At 41.5% G+C, this 21,628-nt stretch overlaps 1 protein-coding gene across 2 annotated transcripts; it reads right to left on the reverse strand.

The window, feature by feature from the left end:
* Positions 1–241: 241 nt before the first annotated feature.
* On the reverse strand, positions 242–13,292 carry ATP6AP2 (ATPase H+ transporting accessory protein 2). Of its 2 annotated transcripts, none has more exons than XM_075520285.1 (9): positions 13,156–13,292; positions 10,694–10,824; positions 8,218–8,346; positions 5,657–5,752; positions 5,332–5,469; positions 4,967–5,020; positions 3,400–3,549; positions 2,213–2,329; positions 242–1,321 (listed from the first exon to the last, which is right to left on the reverse strand). In XM_075520285.1, the coding sequence occupies exons 1-9, from the start codon at positions 13,223–13,225 to the stop codon at positions 1,127–1,129; spliced, it is 1,080 nt and encodes a 359-aa protein (XP_075376400.1). In that variant the 5' UTR covers positions 13,226–13,292; the 3' UTR covers positions 242–1,126. The 2 variants fall into 2 exon arrangements, with proteins under 2 accessions (XP_075376400.1, XP_075376410.1); XM_075520295.1 differs by lacking the exon at positions 13,156–13,292 and adding an exon at positions 12,741–13,012.
* Between the last annotated feature and the right edge of the window lie 8,336 nt (positions 13,293–21,628).

The following is a 21,628-nucleotide window of genomic DNA, read 5'->3' on the forward strand; positions in this document are numbered from 1 at the left end:
ATTCAAGCCAGAGATTAACCGCTTGTTTTAACTACACTCACTATTTGGTTTAGGAAAATTAATCCATACAAGGTGATCTTCCAATGTTTGCTTTTGAAAGACAGTTAAAACTAAACTGTTATAGACTTAGGCCCACTGTCACATACAGGAGGCTGGGGGCACCTACTCTGTTCAGCTGAGCTAATACTAAATAGAAATAGCCACACCTATGAAGCCACAAAGAATAAATGCAGTCCAGAACAACTGTTCTTTGTTTTATTGAATGGTTGAAGCAGGACTATAATCCAGGTATATTTAAATCAAGTGTTGGTCCACTCTTATCATCAAAAAGAATTGATTTAGGCTTTTTCTAATAACATCAACACAAATGGAAGGAATATGAAGCATCATACTAGGAACTTTCAACTGTATGTGACGTTAGACCATGATCAGACTGGTGCTACTTCAGTATTTATAGACTCTCCACTGTATAGACCAGCCACACTAGTGTTATTTACCTCCAAATCATTAAAGTTCTAGGTAAAGGATCCTTCTGTCTACAGCTCACATCAGAGCCTTCAACATGAGATCAAAATGCCATTTGTGCCACTAGAATCGTAGTCTTGTAGAAATATTTCTATATTCAGTATTTTACTAAATAATTACTACCCTCTCTGAAGTTACATATAGCCATTATAAATATTTACATCAAACATTTACAACTGGTTCATAATATACAACACAACAATTTAGCTATAATTTCTAATCTTCCAGTGTAAAAGTTTCAAACAACATGTCGCTATCATAATTTCAATTTATCTGTTTTGCACACAGTCACAGGCAGTACGGGGCATTTCAAAAACTCATGTTACATGATAAAAAAATGGAATGATGTTACTTTAATAACAATTAGTATGGGGATTGGTTTTTTTTTTTTTTTTTTTTAAACAAGCAGATTTCAATTTCTATCTCCCATCTGGTGCTACTACTAACATTTAAAATAGGCTTGTGAGGGAAAAAAAATACTTAGAAATAAATACACCTTTAAAAAAATTCCACAATTAACCATGTCAGAATATTTGTTTTCCACACAGTTTAAAGGAGACCTTACTCTTCATCATTTCCTTGTGCTGAAATACAGTGTAGTTCAATCCATTCTTATCTTCTGATTTGTCATCCTATAAATAATGCTGTCATACCCAGGATCCATGTTCCAGAGGTTGTAGGAGATAACTATCACAGCTAAAGCAAGACCTATCATCATCCACAGAATAATGTTGAAGATTACAGAGTAGTTGTAGTTATATGGATAGGCAAGGTTATATGGATTTTCTGGTTTGCTCTGTAATAAAGAAAATAAGTGTATTACTTTAAAGCTAGCTTGCATACAAAACACATTCTGACTACATTGAAAATCTGAGCAATCTGAATAGGAGAGATGCATTCTTGTCTAGACAATTCTGATGCTAGGGCACAAAATGCAAAAGTGATTATGTGACTGACATCAATGGAATCCAAAGGAAAGGGCTGACAGGAGCCTCATGAAATTCAATGAGGATGAATGCAGAGCCCTGCACCTGGGACAGAATAACCCCACATGACAGCACAGGCTGGGGACTGACGGGCTGGCGACTGACCAGCTGGGCAGCAGCTCTGCAGAGAGGGACCTGGAGGTCCTGGTGGACAAGGTGAACAGAGTCAGCAGTGTGCCCCTGCAGTGACAAAGGGCAACTGCATCCTGGGCTGCATCTGGAGTGTAGGCAGCAAGTCAAGGAAAACAATTATTTCCCCACCTATGAGGCAGGACTTGCATGCACTAGTGTACTTGGGTAGAAAACGGCAGAAATGCAAATTCTAAGAAGACATAAGGGAAAAAGTTTTCACAGTGAAAGTGCTTAAGACTTTGGAACAAGCTGTCCAGAGAGGCTCTGGGACTTCCAGCTATGGACTTTTCAAGCACTTGGCTGGACAAGGAACTGGGCAGCCTGATCTAACTCCAACCTACTGCTCAAAGCAGGATTACTGTAAGACTAGATGACCTCCAGGGGCCATCTTCAACCTAAATTACTATATGATTAAGTGAAGATCAAGACAGGTAAGCTGACTTCACACCCATGCCTAAATCATAGTCAGTATTCTAGTCCTTAAAAAAAGAAGTTATGCTCAAGTGAAGAAGTGATGCAGTTTGGATCACTTTTAATAAATGATATATAGAAAAATGTGCATCAACTACCTGTGAAGACTGGAGAATGGAGCGAGTCTTCCTCGTGAGGGGAGAATTAAATGCCTTTACAGCCACCACTTCTACTACTGCATTCCCGCTATACAGATTAAACATCTCATCTGCAAACTGGAAAAGCAAAAGTGATTTAATTTAAAACCTACACTGTAGCCAGGAATTAAGGAGAGTTTTGTTAGCAAGATGTGCTAAACCATAAGATGCCAGCTTCAGGAATAAGAAGCTTACGGAAAGTTGTAAAAATTTACACTATTTTAGAATTCCACTAGAAAGTGCCAACTTACGCGTGGTTTACACAACATCTCTTTAAAACCCCTCAACCACTGCTCAGCAGACTGTAGCTTATGACTGCTTTCTGGGCTGAAACTCGTTCTTTCATCCCTTTACAAAAGGCCCATCACCATATAGTTTCTCAAACGTGTGTCTGTCAGTTTCAACAAAATATTTAGGTTCTCAACCTTCCACTGGGAAATTATAAACTAAAGACTGGTCCAAAGACTAATACATCTAGTATTTAAATACATTTGCTTAATTGCAAAGAGGCCGAAGAGTAATGTTTAGAGAAAACAGTTATTTGGCTTAGCAAATTCATGCTTTGAAACTTTTCCATCGTGCTTTTGAAAATCTCAAAAGTGACTGGTCTTAATAAAGATTTTATCCAATGATTACATAAGACCTGCTAAAGAATTACTTTCTTGAGCACATTGATAGATGAACAGCAGTTATTTTAGAAGCTTGGAAATTTAGATTTATACACCTTTTTGGACAAGAGGAAACTAACCACTGTACCCTGGGATAAAGATGTTTCCACATTTCTGAGAGCTGTTTTTTGAGAGACATACCAGTGGCTTTAAATGCAAGATATTTATTTAGGAAAAACAAACATACCAAGTCATGTTGATATATGGTTTCAATATATTCCTACTCCTTTACGCAAAATATCTAACACATTGTAGACTCATGTCAACACTTTCCAGAGTGACAAATTGTAACATTTGATTTTATAACTGAACAACTGCATTTTAAAAACCAAACAACAAAACCAAGCATCAGTCAAGCCATCACTAATGAAGTGACAATTCAAAGCAGAAGATAGACAATAAACTAACTCCCTTGTAGTTAACACAAAAATTATTTCCTCAGTATTCCTGTGAGTTTTGTTCATTAGGTAGAAACTATACCTTTTGCAAAGAGTCTACAAGAATTTGAGAAGCATCCTTGAACTGCTGAGAGTCTTCCCCATATCGTTTTCCAACCTCTTCCAAACCAGCCAGTTCCAGAGAATACAGGTCTGGAGAGTGATCTTTGGCTAAGTGCTTGTGTCGAGACAGCTTTGGCACACCATTGAGGGTAGAAAGAAATTAATTCATACACAGGTTACTTTAAAAAACACATTTCACAAAATCAGTTTGCTCAGACTAATCCATCCTCACTTTCCACAGTCATATTCCATATTGATTAGGAAGTGGAATTTCTTGCCAACTTAACAAGAAGATGTCCACAATTGTTTCTTTTCTTATTCTACAGAAGAAAGGAGATGATCATCATATAGCATCTATTCCTAACATGAGGTTATATACATGTAATATAGAGCTCTACTAAAAAGGAACATTATACTTCTTCACATCAGAATCCTTGTTCTGTAATTGCCATAAAAATAAAACTTGGAGAAAAATTTAAAAAACCCAAAAAACAACAAGAAAACCCTGTAACTACAATACTTGGATACTACTACTCCCTCCACTGAAGCTGGCCCTTGCAAAACCGAGTAGGTTGCAACTTCTACCTTGCTGTTGCCCATGTACAAAAGTAGTTTACTTAAGGAGTATCATCCCATTGTCATAAAATCCAACCAATATAATCCAAATTATCTCAAAGGAGAGTAGTGATATTTTTGCACTTCTACAGGTGTGAAGCTGCAGCACTGACATTTGCCTGCACAAGAGAACAGTCTCTGAAAGCAAGGAATTTAATCTGTTCCTATCTTCCCATCTACTTTAACTACAGCATTTCTAGTCTGCAAGACAAAACCAAGTTGTTCTACCTCATTTCCTCAAGAGCCCCATTTCTCTCCACCAGCCCTTCACCTAATGTGAACTTCCAAGTTTTTCATGACTATTTCTTTCACTTTAAGCTGCAGCCCTCAGCTACTTAAAGGACAAAAAAACACCCCAAAACAAACCCTAAACCACAGCAACAAGATAGTAGCTTCTTAGTAAAAAGATCATAAGAAGCTTTTTGCTTAAAAAGACCAGAATTAAAAGCTCACTCCTCCCTTGGAACATTTCTATCACCACCACTATTCACACTACAAAGTCACTCCAGTCTTTTTAGATAAAATGTTATAGTGATATTTTGAAGTAAAATGGTGGACAGGGCAAAGAACATGTTCCTAACTACCATTATACTTCTCAAGTAAGAAAACAAGGAAGGCCCCGGCAAATTCTTCACTGAGTACTTCCTGTGTCTTTGGGTATGGAGAAATAGCAGCTCAGAATTCCCCCTGTTCTCACCAAACACAGTACAAAAGAAACTACAGATGATTAAGGTTCTCATTTTCTTCCGTCAGTGACAGGGCTGAAACAAATAGCTTGAGAACGCATTATTTAAACTGATACAACCAACTGATGACACACTTGAATATGTATCGCTGGTTGCCAAGTATTCTGGCTACGGCTTCTCTACCTTTAAATGAGATCTCTGAAGTTTGTGACATAAGGTGGGGAAAGTGTTTCACAAAAAACTTACCAGGCTTGCAATATCATGTAGGACTTGTAGTTCTGACAGAAAAAGCAAGTCAACCTGGGGGAAGAGGCAGGAAAAAAGAGACAGGTATTTCCTTTGATGAAACCAAAGTTAGAGAAGTCTCATTTTGTTGCAAGCTCAGTATTTTACAATGTTATGTCTGTTACAGCATCAGAACATGCTAGAATGAAATTACTCTTTCAATAAAATTACTTAAAAAAAAGAACTTAAAACTTACTTCTTAGAATTGGTTAGAAAAAATTAGTGTGCTCTCCTAGGCAAAGCAAGGGGGAGGGAAGGAAAAGCACAAGCTAACTAAGAATATTAGAAAAAAATCGTAAAAGTTCCCACTGATTAAAGTTTTTTACCTCATTGTTTCTGCTGAGGGAGTTGAGAGGAAGGGAGCTGAGAATGGAGTTGTCCTGGAATAAGCGGTTTCGCAGTTGGCGCAGTGTGACAGAAAGATCTTCAAATACAGAGTTTGCCTTGCCCACCATGTACACTCTCTGCAGGAACAGCCATTGTTTAATAACAGACGTTAGTTTTTCCAGTTACACATTAATAATCAATCATACTTGCAATCTCTCTCCAATGCAAAATATTTCATATAATCAATTGGTTTTCTCCAGCCACACAAGTGGAAAGGGGTTTACTATTTAGAACATCTGGAACCAGAAGTGAAGCAATACTCACTTCCTCACTGGGGGCCAGCTGCAGGACCACAGGAGTTTCCTCAGAGAACAAAGTATGTATAGCGTTCGCAACACTGTCAAGACTGAAAGGAACAGCCTGGAAGACAAAGTCTAGTTAGATTTTTGGGTAAAACGGGGCCTAATGATATAAAAGGAGATAATTTGCTTAACTACAGAAGTCTGGAAAAATAGGACAACGTCTTTTTGAGCAAAGAGGATGAGTATTTCCAATATTTCCTAATATTAACAAATAATAGGAGCCAATGTGCAAAACAAAATATCAACTGTGTATCTATGAACAGACAATTTATTTGTATACATGGTGGACACAATATATTTTTAAGAACTCCAAGGGGCCATGACTGTGTAATTAAGATGCTTACTTAAGCTAAGAGTATAGCCTTGTTTATCAGTAAAGCAAGACCAACAAATATAGAAGCAATACAAAAAGGGAAACCAATCTTAGTGCAAACGGGAAGTTATGAACCACAGAAAACTGATGAATGAAAATATACCAGTAGAAAGACCAACTGCTGAAACACCAAAGAAAAGAGCCATACAAAAAATTACTAAAAATAAAAGAAATCCTAGCACAGTATAGTGCCATTCCTGGCAACCTAATAAAACTGTTAAGTTTTTCTAAACCCTTACTTCTGGGTTTTATCTAAAAAGAAGCAGAACCGCACATTTCCATTCACTAGTTAAGGAGCATAAAAATTTTTTTTCTAATAAATTTTAGTAAGCCTGTAAGCTAGGATAACTTGTACCCAGCAGTCCTGAACATGGACTCAGTGATGATCATTTGCAACTATTCTTGAATATTGGAGAACCAGTACTTTGCCAGCATACATTTGGGGCAGTTCATTTGAAGCCATGGCAGCAGTTAATGGAAACAATTAAAGCTTAGGAATATTAATTCCTGTTAATGGGAAATAAAGAAAATAAGCATTATATGCACATCAGAACTTTATCAAAGTTACAAGTGCCAATACGACTGAAGACTTCAAATATATTTAAGGTTTCCACAAGTTAGCAATGCCTACATGGTCAGGTGCAGACAATCCTAAATCAGTTTTAGTCCAGATACCATTTCAGCAATGCCAACATGTGCCTGAACTAGTGAGCTGTGCTTGAAAGCTGATGTGAAAGCAGATCTGTGTTAAGCTGAATTTGACCTGAGTTCAATGTAAAGCAACATAACATTCCAATTAAGCACTGATATTTTAAAATAGATGAAAAGACTGCCCAATAGATGTAAAAGTAATTTCATAGGGAAATCATCACCTCGTCTTGGGGCGTGCAATAGGGTGTCAATATTAAACAAAACACTATTTGACACTGTCACTGGTGGTTCCACAGTTTGACTGAAATAATAAGATAAATAATAATTCTTAAGAGGAGCACAGCACTCACACAGAGCCAAAATGCATGGTAAAGTGGTGCAAAACAAAGTTTTCCAAGATGGACAGAAGCAGAATGAACTAACTAGAAATAACCTGAAAAATTCTTTGAAAAGGGTTTGTGGGTTCATGCTGGACAAACAACAGCTCAACATGAAGAACTGGTTCAATGCTGCAGCAAAATGGATTAAAGCAGACAATGTATTTATAAAGGAGAAGTGAGTAGACACTGCAGAGTTACCAATATTTTGTAAGTTACTGTGCTCCTGCTAAGAGTTGTGTGGACAAAACCATATGACAGAAGAGGCAACAGGCATAAATTTAAAACAGGAAATTCTATCTGAACAGAAGAACAGAAGGTTTTTTACAGTAAGGGTGGTCAAATACTGGCACAAGTTGCCCGGAGAGGTTGTGGAGTCTCCTTCTGTGGAGATATTCAATACTCAACTGGACACAGTCCCAGACAGCCTGCTCTAGCTGACCCTGCTTGATCAGGGGGTTGGACTAGACAATTTCAAGAGGTCCTTTCCAACCTAAATGATTCTGTCATGCTGTGACAAGTGTGAGAAAAGAGTCTCAGCAAAGACAGACAGTGACAGGTAAATGCAATGTCATCTGTTGTTTTCTTTTTGATACAGTATAAGCAAATGGTGTCACAAAGTGGTATATTTCACAGTCAAGTACTTGAGGAAAACTCAAAGACTGCTTAGATGGCGATACACTACATCAAAGAATCAACATCATATAAAATGCTATCACACACACTCAGCTGAAACAAAGAAGTTAATAATTCTTACTATGAATCAGTAAGTTAACATGGGAAGCAGTGGATTCTCTGCCTCTTGGTACAAACATATTAAAACTAGGAGAACATCAAGGAGATGTTCGCCTTTCAAGGAGAACATGCTTTGGTCAAACAAGTTACTGAACTCACCACACGAGGCCCTGGGTGATCTTAAAGGCCTCTCACCTTGTACAGGAGTCTGATTGGATTATTTATCTACAGAGCCTGATCCGTCATTCTAGGGGATATGCGAACTTCAAGTGAAGCAAGAAGTAAATGAACGTCAAGGACTACAGTAGAGACTCATGTACTTCTCATTAGATATTAGATCACAAGAGTCACAGAAATCACACATCAGTTCCAAACATAGATACTCACATTCTCAATAGGGTAAGAAATCCCCTTCACGGGCAACGCCAGCTTGTCTACTCCTTTCACTGTTACCAGCACAGTAGCTCGTGGTCTGTGAAACAGATCACCCACTGCAAGCCCAGGCCAGGAAAGGTCCTATTGCAAAATAGTAAAAATACTTGTATTTCACAGGAAGAAAGAGATGAGCCCTCCCCCACCATTACAAAGTAACTTACTATCTTGTTAATATCTCTGTGCAGGACAGCCTATTGGAAATTTCATGGGGAAGTAAGTTCATACTAGAATGCTTTCATCTTGAATAATGCTGCCTCAAGTTAGCCATGAAGAAACTGTTAATTTAAAAGCTGCCAGTAACTTCATAGCAAAGTCTACATTGAGAAAGCATTATACATATTGGATATATCAAGAGTTATTTCCCATAATTAAATTAGAAATATCATAGTCTGCATTTAACAAGTGAAGGATGAAAAAAAAAAAACCAAAAGCAAACCCTTTTGCAAAACACCATAGAAACATGTTTAAGCACATTAAAACACTAACATCTTGATATTTTCAGTACCAGAAAGAAACAGGGGGAAAAAAAGGGAGGGGAGTGTCAATCATACCAACAGCCTACTAATCTAAAACTTACAGATTTGCATAGAAACATAAAAAGATTCCTTAGTAGCTTACTACAGTTATGTATCGGTCAGAGCACAGTAAAGGCTGGTTTACTCAGGCACAAAATACAAATTCATCTATTTGGAATGAATTCAAACAGATTTCTCCATTTATGTAAAAGACATAAGTGCTTGTTTAAGTTTTATGAAACCAATTTATGTGGACTTTAGAATTAAATGTTATTGACATTATGATCTGTATCACCTCAAAGAAACAAAAGAAAAACTTTTTAAAGCACCACCAGTGACAAAAAAGGGGTTCAGTTTTATCTTGCCTTAACAAGGGAGGGATATTGAATGACTGTTTTTGAGAATTCCCAATGTAATGCAGTAAGAATTCTAAATTCGCTACAGTGCACCTACTGCACTGTCAGTTATGTTCCTAGACTACAGCCTCGATGTAAGCTGCAAAATGAGTGTTTGGGCCCTGCAGTATTCTCCATACCAGGACTGGAAGAAGCTGCCTACACGGTGATCTCTGCCTTAGTGATAACGCTGATAACATTCAGTTAAGCCCTGAAACGGAAAAATTTAAACACTTCCTTCCCTCCCTGCTTCTAGGATTTGAAATAACACTAATAGAGAACTATTTCTAAAGGATGCTACAGACCCATCACAGCAAAGGAATTCCAAACTTTGGCAAAGGCACAGAGCGAGTACTGAAACACTTTTTTTCCATGATAACCATTTTATACCTCCACATGACCCGTAGCCAAAAGTCAAGTGTTCAAAATGGGCGAAAACCCTCTGTTTTGCTGGGTTTCTTTACACGCAATGCACACAATACCATCCAATGTATTGATTTTTTCTTGATAAAAGAATACTTTAGATATTCTTTTATCAAGATATGATAAAAGATACTTTAGAAGAAGATAAAATATACTTCTTGGGAATACTACTCATAAGAATTTCTCCTACTAGTTAATGAGAAAAAAGCATAATTAATTGACAGCAACATATTTTCAGACAAATTCCAAAACGCAGGCTAAACAGAACTGCGTTCAAACCAGATCTAGACTTCTTGCTTAGCTGCAGTATGGAAGAAATGGAAATGGGCGTCCCTCACGAGCATTGTGAGAATAACCCAGCTTGTAGCTTTGAGTATCTGGCCACACGCAGACACTGCTAGAGACGCCTGGCTATTAAGCTTTCCCATACTGCTTCAACAGCCACTCATCCCTGCTGAATCCCAGCAAAAAATTCAGTAGGCAAGATGGAATCAACCTAAGGGCAGGAGCACTCCTGTGCCCCACTTTAAACATCACTAAAGCTATGTTCAAAAACCTAATTTGGGAAACACTACCACAAATTAGGTTTCCAAGTCTTTGGATTACTTCCTAACTATTCAGTTTATTTGTTCTTATTAACAAAGCTCAGCAGACAAGCTTGCTGACCTGACAAAATGCCTGCCTAGCCAAGCCATTTCTCACAGTCTTCAGAGTACTCAAGAGCAGAGCCTTACAGATACAGCCTGTAGGCAAGAAATGACAGTGGTTTCCACAGATTCTCAGTACGTGACTACGGATGGGGGGATACAGCATCTAGTTGGGTCTCAGAAGAACTGAAGAACATCCCAGTAAAGACTCCACAGGCTTGCTTCCTTCTGTAGCTGATGATTCAAATCAGCCAGCTAGCACAGCCTTTTGCTGCTCATATGACTGATATAGCTCTATGCTTGGAAACCACACTTTGACAAGTCATGCATTCCTCAAGACAAACAGGATGACATTTTATACATTCCAGCACATGACAGGAAGATTTGCATGTTAAGTGAACAGGTCTATAGTTTTAAAGGCCTTTCAAAATCAAGACCCGAAACATACATCTTCAACAGAAAAGCCCATGGATAATGCAGCTACATCTGGGATCCGCTCGCCAGGAATGGGCCAACTTCCATCTCGAAAAACAACTGACTGAGGTGATCGTAAGACGCTAAATTCATCACCGCATACACCTAAAAACAAACAAAAAAAGCTGTCAGAGTTATCACAATCTTTCCCTTACGTCACAGAAAAAGAGCGTATTCGAGCTTAATAAGATTCCTTATTCCTCCCTCTCATACCTACCAATTTATGTAAGACAAGTAATGAGAACTGATATTTAATGCTTTGGAATACAAAATAAGGTTTCTATACAGCAATGACTAAGGATGGACAAATCCACCTTAATAAAAGCAGGACAACTATTCAAGCAACAGCACAGTACACTCCTGCATACTCACTAGCAGGTATGAGTGGTGTTACAATTCAGACCTGGTAAAGCTAACTCTCAGTAGAGCCAGGCAGACTCCAAAACCCTGTTAGCTCACAAGCAGCTATGCACCAACACGGCTCTGTTTGCTTCCAGGACTGCTTGGCATAACACCTCTTTTCATGCAGACAACAGCCTGAGCCACCGAACCCAGAGCCAGGAGGATCAGCAGAGTCAGTGCTGGCTTAAACAGAGCACTGCCAGGAACAATCTGGCTTCTGCAGAACAGCTCCGGTGTGTCTGCTCTGCCTTCTCAACCACATGATGTTGTGAGACGTTTTTCTTCCTCAGATGCGGTACTGGACCTAAGCTGATTGCGTGAAGCCACAACCTGCAATACTTCTCATGCTGGGTTTTCACTTATTTGCAATCTCCCCTTCCCTCTTTCCCCCATTACCTTGAATAGCAAAGTTGACTAAAAGCATTATTTCTAATCTGTATTATGATGACAGTAATTTATTGTGTAATAAAGTCAGAGAGGACTCCATGAAATAAGACATGGGCTTATTTCAGTCTAGCTTCCTATTTTAAAGTCACTTAAGCATAACTGAAATACTGTGTACACAAACATTTATCTAAATAAATTTTAAAACATATTTGGTGTATATAAGCAGCAACATGCACAATGCAAAACTTCAGACGTATCCCCCCAATGAGCAACCTGTGTATGTTTCTACCAGAAAACTAATCTGATACAAGACTCGAGAAAATCAAGTAGGAGAACAATAAATATTTGCAGGCCATCTAAAAATTAGTTACCAATCCAAGCAGCTATATAAAATAGTTTTCCAGGGCATCTGCAAATCTAAAGGCTATTTACAAAAATAATGCAATAGTAAACTGATGTGTTGTGCGGTTATAATCTTCCCTAACATTAATTTAGCCAATCTGACCTTGAAGATGCTGTTTTAAAGCCTGGATCATGATCATGCATACAAATGTTGACAGTAAATCCGAGTTATATTATGATAAACATACTAAAAGAACAAAGTACTGTGATGCAGGTCAGGGAAGGGTGGCAAAAGGAAGGCAACAGGCCAAACCAAGAGATATATATGGAGCAGATTCAAATATTTATTTTTTTAAATTCGTATGTGTTCATTGGATGGCCTGCTATCAATGTTAGTGGTGTATCAACCCATCTTTGGAAGAACAGAAATGCGTCCAGACAAATTTGCTTAGGAAAGAATTTACAAAATTGCTACAAACATTTTTGGTCAGTTCGTAGGGTTTCACATGTTGCTTTAATTTTCCACAAGGCTATAAGACGTTATTTACACACATTATTTACGACAAGTTGGCTTACTTGGGACAAGGTTGCTTAGGTGGATAAAATTAGAGCATTATCCCGTTTAACCATAAAGGGAACATGCCTTGCTAAGAGCATTACCTTTTTTAACCAAATTTGCCTTCTAGGCTTGTTCAAGGTCTCAACGAGCAAAACTGAATTTGAACTTGGGACCACAAGCCTCTTCCTCAGACACGCTGTAGTTGCTTGACTATGCTACTCCACTGGGCCACATATTCAGCGAAGTCTCCAGAGTAAATTCTGAGGTGCAATTTATCCTGCATACGGTTATTCACCCACCTACAGAAAACTTAATCAAACTTCTACCTTACCAAAGCTGTACCTCAGGAGAACTTCGTCTCTCCTTTGCGAACCTGGACTGAAGAACTAAGGCACACTGCGTGAAAATTATTTACGGGGCCTGGAAGCCTTCAGTGCCGATCACAAGCCTGACTCACAACGAATGACAGAAAGCCTCCTGCGATCACAAAAGCAGCTCGGCAAACGGTGAAAATTCGTGCAAGGTAACAAAACGATCTGTAGCCGTAAAACGCTCCACACGGCCCTTTCCACACGGTCCAATCGCTCGCGCGCCCCTTCCTCACCGTTGCGGCCGGGCTCGCTGAGGCGCGCGGCCACCCCTTCCCCCGCCACGTCCCTCCGCAGCGGCTACGCAGCCCTCCCCGCCCCTCCCGGCAGCTGGCCAGGCCGGCGCTCCCTCACGCTGCCTCGACCCCGCTCGCTCACCGGCGAGACAAGCCGATGTCACCAGCACCGCCACCTCCAGGGCCCAGGGAGCCCCGCCGCGCCGCCCCATGTCCGCCGCGGTGCCAGCCGCCGCTGGGAAGACGCCGGGCCGCACCGTCGGACAGAGAACGCCGAGCGCCCCGCCCACTACGGAGAGCTGACAGACAACCGCCGCAGCCAATCTGCAGGTGAGATTCAGGGCGGCTGGGTGGGACTCTGCAGGAGTGACTGACGGAACTGACCATTCGCCAGTGAAGCCCACCCCCACCCTGTCACGGGGCTGACCGATCAGCTGAGACGCTGTCCCGCCGGGGGGCGGAGTCTTAGCTTGAGTGGCCTTTCCACTTGGCCAATCAGATCGTGAGAGATCTCTGCACCAGTTTCCTTCCCTCACCGTACATTCAGAGGGGAGCGGTGGGGCGGCGGAGCCTCGCCGGAATGATTTGACGGCTGATTCGACCAATCGGAGTGCGAGGGATCGGGGCCTTGCCCCTCCCACCGCTCATCACTATGACCCCGATGGCGTTCGGCGGAGGCGCGGTTGGATCGGGCAGCCTCGGCGCGGGGGGAGGGAAGGAGCTCTGATTGACAGTTAAGTGCACCATTCAGTGAGCAAGGGCGCCTGCTCCACCCTCTTCGCACCTGTGAGGCCTTGGCCATGAGGGTAGGCCCGGGCCCAGGCCCTGGCCCTAGCCCTGGCCCTGGCCCTCGCCCTCGCCCTCAGCAGCAGCAGCAGCGCTAGGTGTCCCAGTTCTTCCCCTGTGCCCCTCTGGCAGTGTACCTCGTGTACCTGAGGAGGCACAGAGGGGAGGACAAGCATTAAGGGGAGCTAGTTAAGGGGAGCTAGTCCCTCTAGTGAGGAGGCTTGTTGCAGGGCAGGGGGGGAAGCGTGGCAGTTGTTTTCTTTTTTGTTTCTCTCTTCAATGGGGTTTGAAATAATAATTAAAAAAAAAAAAGTTTGTGTGTTTATGCCTGTCACCTGCCTCAGTACTTCACCCCTGAAAGGCAAGCAAAGGAGCTGAATCAGTGAGCTGGGCACCTCCATGTAGTTTGCGGTTTGGATATTTATGGGGGGAAGCTGCCTTCAAGGTCGCGACTGGGTCTGTTAAGCTGGTGAGGGTTTATTAAGCTGGTGAAGGAGAGGGGCCAAGATGAAGTGTTTGTCTGGAAAATCCCTGCCCACTTCCCTGGAGCTTTGTTGTTGAGATCAGTTACAGTAACACACGCATTTGCTGCCCCAGCCGTGCTCATCTCACTTCAGCTGTTCTTGCTTGCAATATAAGCAGGCAGCTGGGTGCATGCTGTTCAGTGTATGTGTAGCATTCCAATACTGGCCATGAACAATCAAGTTGCAAGTACTTCTTGGGGATCTTTGTACACTACTAGGCTCAGGGGTCTTGATGAGGTGCTCTGCAAGTTGAGGCAGAGAAAACCGGGGTTTGATGGTGAATTGTCATGTAGTGTAGGAGGTTGAGACCTCCATTTTATTGTGGAGAACATCCTATACGTAAGACTATCTTACTTCTCTCCTGGATTCCTCAGAAAACAATGTGTGTTTGTTCACAGGAAATCCAGCAGTGCTAGGGATTATTTTATCTGCTTTGCTGGAACACAGCAACTGTGTCACATCCACATGGTAAGAACTGTATTTATGTGCTGAACATGCCAGAGATTACTGGCCATACAGCTATCTGACCAGAGCTATTCTGCTATGTATTTAGAAATTCCAGCCAACTATAGAAATACTTTGAAAATCTGCCTGAGCAACATTTCTGTACCAAAAAAGGGACTGTGTGTAGGAGAATCAGTGAATGGGTTGGGGAATGGCAGTTAGTAAAATGAAAGTGCGTGTACAGCAATAGAGCAGTATTTAAGAGAGTAAAGTTGTATCGCTGCATTTGGCACATGATAGTGTACGACAATGGGCAAATCACTTAAACCCAGCTTTTCATAGGTGGCAATAATAGTCTATTCCTTGTCTGTGAGATGATTTGCATAAATGAAGAGGAGCTACTGTTCCCACTGTTGTCAGGTGGAAACTATACTTTGAATATGAAAAGCATGCCAAATGCATAGAGTACTCTGAAATTCAGCAGCCAGGCAAGTTATGAGCACTTCAAATTAATACTCACTTATTCTTTACTCTGTACTGTGCATCACAAAACCAGCACCACATAACAGCTTTTGTAAAATAAATGCAAGAAAAATGTTTGTGAGATTATCTGGATACTGTAGCAAAGAGTATGATCAAAATATTTGTTTCCTTATGGGCTCTTCCACCTTCAGAACAGCATTATAAGAGCATACAGGAGGCAAGGCCTGGATCACTGAACATCAAAGATGTTGAATGATTGCTTTTTCAATGAGCCCAGCCTATTTTGTGCACTGAGCAAGGCAGATTGATATTTTAAAAAATGCTATTTTATAAGCCGACAATGGTATTGCAACGTGTATGCCCATGGGTTCTGGATTAAGGTTATGTGGGTTACCTTATTTTTGGCATTCATTGGCTCTTGGGTGCTTTACTGTGCAAGGGTAGTGTGCTCTTATTTACTGTGTATATTTTAGCATCATTTCACAAAGTTTTACCTATCTGGGAAAATATGGTTCCTGCACCAAGATGCTTGTAGTCTGAAGTAGGTGATCATAGGACATCAAATATGGGTATACACTAGGTTGCCTTGCCACAGTAGCAGCTGTAGAGCTGCATCGTCCTCCTTACTCCCCCCTGCCCCGTTCAGATTGGGTCTACACCCAAAATGTTCATAGAAATAAGGCAAGAAGGGTGGCTCCAAGCAGTAAGTTTGTGAAACTACTAGAGGGCATTAGGTGGATGTGATGGTGTTTTAGATGGGAATGTAGCAGAAAGTGCAGAGCAGGGAAAGGCGTGTGTGAGGGAAGAAGTTTCTCCATCTAAATCAAGGATTTCTTACAATATGATGTGTAAAAGAAGGGAGCAGGGTAATAAGACTGTTTTAAAGAAGTTGTTTCTCTTACATCTGTTACTATCTCTGTGTTTCATATCTATGCATGTTAGCAATCATTTCAAATTTTGTTATTATTATCTTGACACTGTTTTCCATAAAGCATTCACTCTGGAAGTCATGCTACAATGAAAGAGTGTCATCTTATTTTTTCATATTTGCAGAAGGAATTGTATTTTTGAGACTTTAGGGTTCACATTCCCCTTTTTTTCCTGAACTCTTGGTGCTGGCAATACTATGATTTAATTCTAGAAATAGAAGAGAAATCAGAGTTCTGCATTTGGATATTCTTATATTCCTTCTCTGCTACTTGAATTGCTTTTCTTCTTGAAATCACAATAGACACATGGTTTGTGAAGAATTCTCTCTTCTATCTTATGGTTTCCTGTTCTCATCTTGCTTTCTTCTTTGGGAAAATAATGAATAGAAGCAATAAATTTTATTATGAAACAGTCAAGTCTCACTAACTCTGTACACTGGTTTTCAGTACCCACTGGGTATATCTGTATGTCAATGAAGCCCAGTATAACAGAATAATACCATCACTTCACAGGCTGGCAGAGTTCTAGCTATTTTCTCTAGGCTTAATTTAGATCCCAGCTGTGCTTTGAAGAGAGTGAGTTTTGTAATCCTGTAAGCAATACTTGTGACAAAATCTACACGCAGTAAAATTATTCTATTAAACTGATTTCATTCTGAGCTTCTGCTCAGGGCAAGTAAAAAAATGAGACAACATGCACATTAGGTCAGAAATAATTTTTATAAAGCCATATACTGCTAGTAGCAGTCACAAAATCAAAGTGCCAGCTGTAGGCAAAATACCAGTATTTACTGGCTCTTTTAGTAGTGTGCTGTGCAAAAATGTCTTCAACAGGAAGTGCTCATGTGGTGTTTGGATGCTGCCTTTGCCTAGAGCCCTGTCTGTACTAACAGCGTTGAAGATGCAATGATGGTAGAAGAGGGAGTATGAGGAAAAGGCTAAGTCAAAAAGCCAGCCCTTTGTCTGTACTCTACTACTGTGTTATCATTTGGTTTCATTGTATCACTACTAAATCTAGTGTAGTTGTTAGCAGAAGTAATTGCCCCAACCATTATTTCCAAAATGGGGCTTTAACTGGAGAATATTTGCCTAGCTGCTGCAAACACCAGGCCAGTCATATCCTACAGGAAAGAATGAAATCCCAGTGCCAGGTACCATTCAGAGTTACCAGGTCCAGAAGCACATGGGGTGAGCAATATCCCCTTTGCTACTAGGCTTTACAGTCTCACAGAAAATGTGTGCACAGAAGCTAAGCGTAAGCTTTTAAAATAAAATTGAGAAGATAAGACACTGAGGTTTTTGTGGTGCTTTCTGACCTTGACGCACTACTGGAACATGTGTTTAACGCTGTACGGTTAGTTGGACACCCCGTCCTGGTGTGGTAGAGGAACAGGACAAGTTTGAAAGCCTCTCTGTCGGGCAATTAGTTTTGGGGCTGCCAGCACCTACGGGCTCACTGGAGGTGAGAGTGCCACTGTACATGTGTTTTGTAGAAGGCGGTCCCCATCTGGCAGAGTTTGCAGTCCAAATAGTGTTAGGGACTGGAGCAGAGTATCGGTGAGGTGACTGATTTGCCCGAGCTCCTCCAGCAGATCAGTGGAAGGACAAGGATATTGCCTCTCTTGCCTGTACTTCGGCCTGTGCTGCCCTGTCAGCCCCTGAGGGATCTCTCTGCCTTTAGTGATCATAGCTGATTTTTAGAAATTTATTTTACAAACATTTTGTTCCTGTACACAACACTGCAGTCTGCTAAGAATATAATTTTGATGTAACAGTTCTGAGGAAGATGGTCATCTGTAATCCACACAGAACAGATGACTTTGTTTTAGTAGTTTCAAAGTCACATTAATCACTATCTTTTAATTAAGTCAGCTTAATCAAAACATATTTTTAATGTGCTATTTTCATGGCCTTGAAAGTAGGGGGAGAGTATGGTTTTAAGGATATTTCATATAATTAAAGGTTCACAGCTTTTGTATGTTGAGGTTGTAGCACTAATGAGGAAGGAAGCCCGGGAGAAAGAAACCCAGTCTTTTCCTGAAATCGTGGAGAGAAATTAAGATATGTGTGTGTGTGATGCATATGAATTGTAGTTCATTACATTTTCATTCAACTTTTCTTAATAATTTTAGCAGTAAGGACTTGAGCAAAGCAAAGATTTGCAGCGACCTTTGGTAGGTATTTTGAATAAGCATCCCTAGACAGTGAGCACTTTTGCCACCATCTGGTGGTCAAAAATACGGCTGCAGCCTCTCTGGGTTTGTATTCTCTTACTCAACCCAAACGTTAAATGAACCGCAGCCTCTCGGGGGCACTTCATTTGGTGTCCCCTCTATAGAATCATAGAATTGTTTAGGTTGGAAAAGACCTTTAAGATCATCAAGTCCAACCGTAAACCTAACACTGCCAAGTCCACCACTAAACCATGTTGCTAAGCACTACATCTACACCTCTTTTAAATACCTCCAGGCATGGTGACTCCACCACTTCCCTGGGCAGCCTGTTCCAATGCTTGACAACCTTTTTGGTGAAGAATTTTTTCCTAATATCCAGTCTAAACCTCCCCCGGTGCAACTTGAGGCCATTTCCTCTTGTGCTATAGCTTGTTACTTGGGAGAAGAGACCGACCCCCACCTCTCTACAACCTCCTTTCAGGCAGTTGTAGAGAGCGATAAGGTCTCCCCTCAGCCTCCTTTTCTCCAGGCTAAACAACCCCAGTTCCCTCAGCCGCTCCTCATAAGACTCCTGCTCTAGACCCTTCACCAGCTTCGTTGCCCTTCTCTGGACACGCTCCAGCACCTCAATGTCTTTCTTGTAGTGAGGGGCCCAAAACTGAACACAGTATTCGAGGTGCGGCCTCACCAGTGCCGAGTACAGGGGGACGATCACTTCCCTGCTCCTGCTGGCCACGCTATTTCTGATACAGGCCAGGATGCTGTTGGTCTTCTTGGCCACCTGGGCACACTGCTGGCTCATATTCAGCCGACTGTTAACCAGCACCCCCAGGTCCTTTTCTGCTGGGCAGCTTTTCAGCCACTCTTCCCCAAGCCTGTAGCGTTGCATGGGGTTGCTGTGATCCAAGTGCCGGACCCGACACTTAGCCTTGTTGAATCTCATACAATTGCCCATTGATCCAGCCTGTCCAGATCCCTCTGTAGAGCCTTCCTACCCTCAAGCAGATCAACATTCCCGCCCAAATAGGTTCCTGTTCTGTCCCATTACCCAGCCTTTCTAGTGGCTAAGATGCCACTAGACAGTGGCTAAGAGCATTGCTGAAGTGGATGACAGAAATTGAGTCAGAACAAGGAAACACAAAAATTTGGTGGGAACTGGCGTGAAATCAGGATTCACTGTTTCCTTCCAAGTCAGTGGAGAATTTAAGTTATTCTGTCCCACTTGTTTGAGCTTACACATTTTCAGAAGAGGTAAGGTCATTCACAACAATTTATTAGCTTATTAGGGGGAACTTGCCTTCAGTAGTGCCAGGCTAAATTTTACAGACAATCTGCAAAATCTCATAAGCTGCACCATGGGGAGCTTAGCACATTTTAGCTGACAACACTTAAAGCATCTCTGTTCCTAATTCTTGTTAAAGACTGACACTGGTACCTTAGTCATCCAAAAGCTAAAAGAATGAGTTAGACTGTGGTTTTATTTGACATACAGCCATTCTTAGAGGTTCTGAGCAGCTTCTAGAAAGGCCTTAAATCCTTCCTACATCCTTTCAATCATGGCTGTGAGCTCTGGAGAGGAAAAGCCATAAAGCAGGAGTCTTGGTCATATGCAATAGGGAAGGACTGCTAATCCTCTTCTCCCCAAAAGCCTCTGTCCTACTCCAGTTCTTTCTCTACCTGGTCTTCCACCTGCAGCTTTGGTATTCAGTTTTGTTTCTACAATTTCCCCCAATTTCCAATAAACCCTAGAGCCTAACCAGCTAGAGAGGAGACATTGGGGCGTTGGGTGACTGGTTTAGGTACTGTGAAGTGGCATTCCTCCATCCTGCCCTAAATGCAGAATATACACAATGTACCAAGAGGACTACCCCTTCTCTGGCACAACTGCCTGATATTAACATCAAAACCCAACCTGAGCCTGTAGGTGTAGGCATGTCAGCCACTTGTCACACAGAAAGTTGGGGAGTGACTCTCCAGCAGGTCAGCAATTGAGCAGTAACTGCCTGCGTGCGTACTCATACACAGCTGTGACAGCAGGGCAGGGTGCTTTGGCTCCCTTTCGGTGAAGGTAAAGCTAATTTACGCTTTCCCGGTAGCTAGCAGGTTTAAGAGTTGGCTTCTGAAATCTGTCTTTATCACTTCTCCAACTGAGAAGGACAGACATGGTCTTTTATACTTTTGGTTAATGAGGCCTCTCTGCTCTGACCTCTTGTGTTTTGCAGCCCCACAAAACTAATATCCTGTTGTGACTACTCAGCCTTTCTGGAAATGCACCTCTCCTTCCAGTTTGAGAAGATTTAGGATGTGGTGAGAGAGAGAGAGTTAAATTTGACATTCTTCCCCCTATGCTTGAAGAGATTTAATTGAAGTTCACCCAGGGGAGAAGTCACTACCAGCAGATAAACACCTTAGCTTGCTGTTTCTACTAAAATGGTTAACAATGGAGTAGTTAAGACTTAAAATATAATTTGTTGTCATTAAGCTTTTATGTTATCTCCATCCTGAGCTCAATAGAAGCTCCTGTTGAAGAGTGCAGGTGCTTTAGATGATATGTCCTATATTTTGAAGGTAATCATTGCAACCATTAGTGCGAAGATTGCTGAGCTAAGCTTATAGCTTCTTGCTTTTGAAAGGGGTGATGATGTTTCTATTCTCCCCCAAGTTTGGTTATCCCCACCTCTGTATCGCATTGGCTGTGGGTTTCCTCTCGGTTTACTGTGTGGTTATTCTCACCCAGCTCTTTTGTCGAGTTAGTTTTCTTAAACTGCAGGAAGCTGAACTGACGTGTTGAGAAGCAAGATGAGTATCAAAGCTAGGGCAAGGGAAGAAGCAGGAGTGCATGCATAGGAGCAGGGGAAGTGGCGTCCTCCCTGTTTCGGTGTTTTTTTTATTAGTGCAGGCTGCATTGCACCCCTTGGCCTTGCGTCTGAGGTCAGGGGCCATGATCAAACAGTCATTTTAATCCAGTTGCTGCTGTTGCCAGAAAAATTCCCAGTTCCCTCCCCTTGTTTGTGCTGTCTCCTTCATGCTAAAGCTCAAGTCGAGGGAGCTTTTCTTCCTCTGGGGTGGGTCACTCCTCAGTGAGATCAGCTCTGTGAGCTAAGTCGTGCTGCGGCCATACGAACATTGGCATTGCTGCAAGTAGTGAGGAAGGAGCCACTGGTTGGAGGTGGGACCATCTCAGCACCAGCGCAGATTCATACCTGAATTAAGTGACTATGTATCCATGGGTTTAAGCCAGATTTTTCTTTTCTGCGCCCTTCAAATCAGGCTTC

Source organism: Mycteria americana, chromosome 1 (genome assembly GCF_035582795.1).
Source record: "Mycteria americana isolate JAX WOST 10 ecotype Jacksonville Zoo and Gardens chromosome 1, USCA_MyAme_1.0, whole genome shotgun sequence".
NCBI classification, from domain to species: Eukaryota; Metazoa; Chordata; class Aves; order Ciconiiformes; family Ciconiidae; genus Mycteria; species Mycteria americana.

What these genes read in the sequence shown, in the direction of transcription:
- ATP6AP2 (XM_075520285.1), bottom strand. Translation starts at nt 13,225, where the DNA reads ATGGGGCGGCGCGGCGGGGCTCCCTGGGCCCTGGAGGTGGCGGTGCTG. An exon ending in GACATCGGCTTGTCTCGCCG is followed by an intron (nt 10,825 to 13,155) that starts GTGAGCGAGCGG and finishes GTTTGTTTTTAG; the next exon opens with GTGTATGCGGTGATGAATTT. An exon ending in TGGGCTTTTCTGTTGAAGAT is followed by an intron (nt 8,347 to 10,693) that starts GTATGTTTCGGG and finishes ATTTTGCAATAG; the next exon opens with GACCTTTCCTGGCCTGGGCT.